The sequence below is a fragment of the Coregonus clupeaformis genome, unplaced genomic scaffold (genome assembly GCF_020615455.1).
Source record: "Coregonus clupeaformis isolate EN_2021a unplaced genomic scaffold, ASM2061545v1 scaf0188, whole genome shotgun sequence".
In the NCBI taxonomy this organism is placed as follows: Eukaryota; Metazoa; Chordata; class Actinopteri; order Salmoniformes; family Salmonidae; genus Coregonus; species Coregonus clupeaformis.
The window spans coordinates 330,001-337,500 of NW_025533643.1; the positions used below are offsets into that span (position 1 = coordinate 330,001).

General features: G+C 40.3%; 1 protein-coding gene across 1 annotated transcript in view; it reads left to right on the forward strand.

Annotated features, from left to right (window-relative positions):
* Nucleotides 1–7,500, forward strand: part of zgc:158659 (uncharacterized protein LOC791141 homolog) — a 166,174-nt gene that overhangs the window by 52,768 nt on the left and 105,906 nt on the right. Inside the window, exons 8-9 of the mRNA XM_045214037.1 lie at nt 4,389–4,474; nt 7,308–7,413. Of these exons, the coding sequence (XP_045069972.1) occupies nt 4,389–4,474; nt 7,308–7,413 (192 nt within the window). The remainder of the gene's footprint in view (nt 1–4,388; nt 4,475–7,307; nt 7,414–7,500) is intronic.

Sequence of the window (7,500 nt, forward strand, 5' to 3'; positions counted from 1 at the left end):
AAGGTAGGGGGAGACAGACAGTCTCCATAATGATATCAGAGATATAGACAAGGTAGGGGGAGACAGACAGTCTCCATAATGATATCAGAGATATAGACAAGGTAGGGGGAGACAGACAGTCTCCATAATGATATCAGAGATATAGACAAGGTAGGGGGAGACAGACAGTCTCCATAATGATATCAGAGATATAGACAAGGTAGGGGAGACAGACAGTCTCCATAATGATATCAGAGATATAGACAAGGTAGGGGAGACAGACAGTCTCCATAATGATATCAGAGATATAGACAAGGTAGGGGAGACAGACAGTCTCCATAATGATATCAGAGATATAGACAAGGTAGGGGGAGACAGACAGTCTCCATAATGATATCAGAGATATAGACAAGGTAGGGGGAGACAGACAGTCTCCATAATGATATCAGAGATATAGACAAGGTAGGGGGAGACAGACAGTCTCCATAATGATATCAGAGATATAGACAAGGTAGGGGGAGACAGACAGTCTCCATAATGATATCAGAGATATAGACAAGGTAGGGGGAGACAGACAGTCTCCATAATGATATCAGAGATATAGACAAGGTAGGGGGAGACAGACAGTCTCCATAATGATATCAGAGATATAGACAAGGTAGGGGGAGACAGACAGTCTCCATAATGATATCAGAGATATAGACAAGGTAGGGGGAGACAGACAGTCTCCATAATGATATCAGAGATATAGACAAGGTAGGGGGAGACAGACAGTCTCCATAATGATATCAGAGATATAGACAAGGTAGGGGGAGACAGACAGTCTCCATAATGATATCAGAGATATAGACAAGGTAGGGGGAGACAGACAGTCTCCATAATGATATCAGAGATATAGACAAGGTAGGGGGAGACAGACAGTCTCCATAATGATATCAGAGATATAGACAAGGTAGGGGGAGACAGACAGTCTCCATAATGATATCAGAGATATAGACAAGGTAGGGGGAGACAGACAGTCTCCATAATGATATCAGAGATATAGACAAGGTAGGGGGAGACAGACAGTCTCCATAATGATATCAGAGATATAGACAAGGTAGGGGGAGACAGACAGTCTCCATAATGATATCAGAGATATAGACAAGGTAGGGGGAGACAGACAGTCTCCATAATGATATCAGAGATATAGACAAGGTAGGGGAGACAGACAGTCTCCATAATGATATCAGAGATATAGACAAGGTAGGGGAGACAGACAGTCTCCATAATGATATCAGAGATATAGACAAGGTAGGGGAGACAGACAGTCTCCATAATGATATCAGAGATATAGACAAGGTAGGGGGAGACAGACAGTCTCCATAATGATATCAGAGATATAGACAAGGTAGGGGGAGACAGACAGTCTCCATAATGATATCAGAGATATAGACAAGGTAGGGGGAGACAGACAGTCTCCATAATGATATCAGAGATATAGACAAGGTAGGGGGAGACAGACAGTCTCCATAATGATATCAGAGATATAGACAAGGTAGGGGGAGACAGACAGTCTCCATAATGATATCAGAGATATAGACAAGGTAGGGGGAGGCAGACAGTCTCCATAATGATATCAGAGATATAGACAAGGTAGGGGGAGGCAGACAGTCTCCATAATGATATCAGAGATATAGACAAGGTAGGGGGAGACAGACAGTCTCCATAATGACATCAGAGATATAGACAAGGTAGGGGGAGACAGACAGTCTCCATAATGACATCAGAGATATAGACAAGGTAGGGGGAGACAGACAGTCTCCATAATGACATCAGAGATATAGACAAGGTAGGGGGAGACAGACAGTCTCTATAATGATATCAGAGATATAGACAAGGTAGGGGAGACAGACAGTCTCCATAATGATATCAGAGATATAGACAAGGTAGGGGGAGACAGACAGTCTCTATAATGATATCAGAGATATAGACAAGGTAGGGGGAGACAGACAGTCTCTATAATGATATCAGAGATATAGACAAGGTAGGGGGAGACAGACAGTCTCCATAATGACATCAGAGATATAGACAAGGTAGGGGGAGACAGACAGTCTCCATAATGATATCAGAGATATAGACAAGGTAGGGGGAGACAGACAGTCTCCATAATGATATCAGAGATATAGACAAGGTAGGGGGAGACAGACAGTCTCTATAATGATATCAGAGATATAGACAAGGTAGGGGGAGACAGACAGTCTCTATAATGATATCAGAGATATAGACAAGGTAGGGGAGACAGACAGTCTCCATAATGACATCAGAGATATAGACAAGGTAGGGGAGACAGACAGTCTCCATAATGACATCAGAGATATAGACAAGGTAGGGGGAGACAGACAGTCTCCATAATGATATCAGAGATATAGACAAGGTAGGGGGAGACAGACAGTCTCCATAATGACATCAGAGATATAGACAAGGTAGGGGGAGACAGACAGTCTCCATAATGATATCAGAGATATAGACAAGGTAGGGGGAGACAGACAGTCTCCATAATGATATCAGAGATATAGACAAGGTAGGGGAGACAGACAGTCTCCATAATGATATCAGAGATATAGACAAGGTAGGGGGAGACAGACAGTCTCCATAATGATATCAGAGATATAGACAAGGTAGGGGGGAGACAGACAGTCTCCATAATGATATCAGAGATATAGACAGGTAGGGGGAGACAGACAGTCTCCATAATGATATCAGAGATATAGACAAGGTAGGGGGAGACAGACAGTCTCCATAATGATATCAGAGATATAGACAAGGTAGGGGGAGACAGACAGTCTCCATAATGATATCAGAGATATAGACAAGGTAGGGGGAGACAGACAGTCTCCATAATGATATCAGAGATATAGACAAGGTAGGGGGAGACAGACAGTCTCCATAATGATATCAGAGATATAGACAAGGTAGGGGGAGACAGACAGTCTCCATAATGATATCAGAGATATAGACAAGGTAGGGGGAGACAGACAGTCTCCATAATGATATCAGAGATATAGACAAGGTAGGGGGAGACAGACAGTCTCCATAATGATATCAGAGATATAGACAAGGTAGGGGGAGACAGACAGTCTCCATAATGATATCAGAGATATAGACAAGGTAGGGGGAGACAGACAGTCTCCATAATGATATCAGAGATATAGACAAGGTAGGGGGAGACAGACAGTCTCCATAATGATATCAGAGATATAGACAAGGTAGGGGGAGACAGACAGTCTCCATAATGATATCAGAGATATAGACAAGGTAGGGGGAGACAGACAGTCTCCATAATGATATCAGAGATATAGACAAGGTAGGGGGAGACAGACAGTCTCCATAATGATATCAGAGATATAGACAAGGTAGGGGGAGACAGACAGTCTCCATAATGATATCAGAGATATAGACAAGGTAGGGGGAGACAGACAGTCTCCATAATGATATCAGAGATATAGACAAGGTAGGGGAGACAGACAGTCTCCATAATGATATCAGAGATATAGACAAGGTAGGGGGAGACAGACAGTCTCCATAATGATATCAGAGATATAGACAAGGTAGGGGAGACAGACAGTCTCCATAATGATATCAGAGATATAGACAAGGTAGGGGGAGACAGACAGTCTCCATAATGATATCAGAGATATAGACAAGGTAGGGGGAGACAGACAGTCTCCATAATGATATCAGAGATATAGACAAGGTAGGGGGAGACAGACAGTCTCCATAATGATATCAGAGATATAGACAAGGTAGGGGGAGACAGACAGTCTCCATAATGATATCAGAGATATAGACAAGGTAGGGGAGACAGACAGTCTCCATAATGATATCAGAGATATAGACAAGGTAGGGGGAGACAGACAGTCTCCATAATGATATCAGAGATATAGACAAGGTAGGGGAGACAGACAGTCTCCATAATGATATCAGAGATATAGACAAGGTAGGGGGAGACAGACAGTCTCCATAATGATATCAGAGATATAGACAAGGTAGGGGGAGACAGACAGTCTCCATAATGATATCAGAGATATAGACAAGGTAGGGGAGACAGACAGTCTCCATAATGATATCAGAGATATAGACAAGGTAGGGGGAGACAGACAGTCTCCATAATGATATCAGAGATATAGACAAGGTAGGGGGAGACAGACAGTCTCCATAATGATATCAGAGATATAGACAAGGTAGGGGGAGACAGACAGTCTCCATAATGATATCAGAGATATAGACAAGGTAGGGGGAGACAGACAGTCTCCATAATGATATCAGAGATATAGACAAGGTAGGGGGAGACAGACAGTCTCCATAATGATATCTGTGTATGTTGACATCAAGTTGTCTCCTGTCATATAACTGATCAACTGTTTTAGATCTATGTTAGAACAGGTATATATCATGGAGGAGAGCCGCTGTGTGACAACGTCAACACCCAGAGAGTACCCTGCTCCAACCCCAGGTAACACTACTACAACACGAATAAAACACTACTACAACATTACTTCAACATTACTACAACACTACTACAACATTACTACAACACTACTACATTAATACAATATTACTACAGCAACAGTACTACAACATTACTACAACACTACTACAACATTACTATAACACTACTACAACATTACTACAACACTAATAAAACACTACTACAACATTACTACAACATTACTACAACATTACTACAGCACCACTAAATTACTACAATATTACTACAGCAACAGTACTACAACATTACTACAACACTACTACAACATTACTACAACACTACTATAACATTACTACAGCACCACTACATTACTACAACATTACTACAGTACTACTACAACATTACTACAACACAAATAAAACACTACTACAACATTACTACAACATTACTACAACACTACTACAACATTACTACAACACTACTACAACACTACTACAACATTACTACAACACTACTACAACATTACTACAACACTACTACAACATTACTATAACACTACTACAACATTACTACAGCACCACTACATTACTACAACATTACTACAGTACCACTACAACATTACTACAACACAAATAAAACACTACTACAACATTACTACAACATTACTACAGCACCACTAAATTACTACAATATTACTACAGCAACACTACTACAACATTACTACAACACTACTACAACATTACTACAACACTACTATAACATTACTACAGCACTACTATAACATTACTACAGCACCACTACATTACTACAACACTACTACAACACTACTACAACATTACTACAACACTACTACAACATTACTACAACACTACTACAACATTACTATAACACTACTACAACATTACTACAGCACCACTACATTACTACAACATTACTACAGTACTACTACAACATTACTACAACACAAATAAAACACTACTACAACATTACTACAACACTACTACAACATTACTACAACACTACTACAACACTACTACAACATTACTACAACACTACTACAACATTACTACAACACTACTACAACATTACTATAACACTACTACAACATTACTACAACATTACTACAACATTACTACAGCAACACTACATTACTACAATATTACTACAGCAACAGTACTACAACATTACTACAACACTACTACAGCAACATTACTACAACATTACTATAACACTACTATAACATTACTACAGTACTACTACAACATTACTACAACAACATTACTACAACATTAGTATAACACTACAACAACATTACTACAGCAACAGTACTAAAACACTACTATCTTTCAATTTAAATTATTATAAAAAATTATTGCTACCAATAGAATGTTATTTATATGGGGGATACAATCTTCCCAGCTCTGCAGATTTTGCTGTGAAGAGACAGAATCATTAGATCATTTGTTTTGGTACTGTCCATTTGTAGCTTGTTTTTGGTCACAGGTCCAGGAATGGCTAAAGGATTGCAATATTTACCTGGAGCTAACCTTGCAGATAGCATTACTGGGTGATCTGAAAAGTCATAGTCAATCGATCAATAATATAATAATACTTTTAGCAAAAATGTTTATTTTTAATTCACAATATGTAGAAGCAATGAGAATAGAAAGGTTCAGAACTTTTGTAAAACATCACAGTACGGTTGAAATATATATGGCAAATAGAAATCCTATATGGATGGTGTTAAGAGACAGATGGGAGGTATTGCATAGAGTTGAAGGATGGGACTAATAACAACTAACAACAAATAATAACAAAGATAGCTAATAATGTTTTTTTTTAATCTGGTTGCACATTTATCATGCTGGTAGAAATTAGGTAAAACGGATTTAAGTTTCCCTGCATTAAAGTCCCTGGCCACTAGGAGCGCCGCCTCTGGATGAGCGTTTTCCTGTTTAGTTATGGCCTTATACAGCTCGTTGAGTGCGGTCTTAGTGCCAGCATTGGTTTGTGGTGGTAAATAGACAGCTATGAAAAATATAGATGAGAACTCTCTTAGTAAATAGTGTGGTCTACAGTTTATCATGTGATACTGTACCTCAGACGAGCAAAACCTCGAGACTTCCTTATATATGGAGCACCAGCTGTTGTTTACAAATATACACAGACCGCCACCCCTTGTCTTACCAGAGTCTGCTGTTCTATCCTGCCGATACAGTGTAAAACCCGCCAGCTGTATGTTATTCATGTCGTCGTTCATCCACGACTCGGTGAAACATAAGATATTACAGTTTTTAATGTCCCGTTGGTAGGATATACTTGCTTGTAGTTCGTCCACTTTATTATCAAGTGATTGTACGTTGGCCAATAGTATCCATGGCAAAGGCAGATTAGCCACTCGTCGCCGGCTCCTTACCAAGCACCCCGATCTCCTTCCGCGATATCTCCTTTTCTTTCTACTGTGAATGACGGGAATGAGGGCCCTGTCGGGTGTCTGGAGCAAATCCCTCTCGTCCGACTCATAAAATAAAAATTACTTGTCCAGTTCAAGGTGGGTAATCGCTGTTCTGATGTCCAGAAGCTCTTTTCGGCCATAAGAGACGGTAGCAGCAACATTATGTACAAAATAAGTTACAAACAATGCGAAAAAACACACAAAATAGCACGGTTGGTTAAGAGTCCATAAAACGGAAGCCATCCCCTCCGGCTTCATTGTATTCAATAATATTATAAGTCTTAGTATGAATCAAAAACCCCAGCAATGGCTCAACCATTATCATCTACAACGTTATTACAACATTTCTACAACTAGAGAAAGTATCTCATCAGCCTCTTCTCTTCTCTCTCTCCTCTCCAGGTGGAATGAGTGGCTGTCCTATGACATCTATATGACGGACCTCCCTCACTCCGCCAGACTCTGTCTCTCCATCTGCAGCGTCAAGGGACGCAAGGGAGCCAAAGAGGTAGCTATGGTTAGCATGTGTGCCAAAGAGGTAGCTAGGGTTAGCATGTGTGCCAAAGAGGTAGCTAGGGTTAGCATGTGTGCCAAA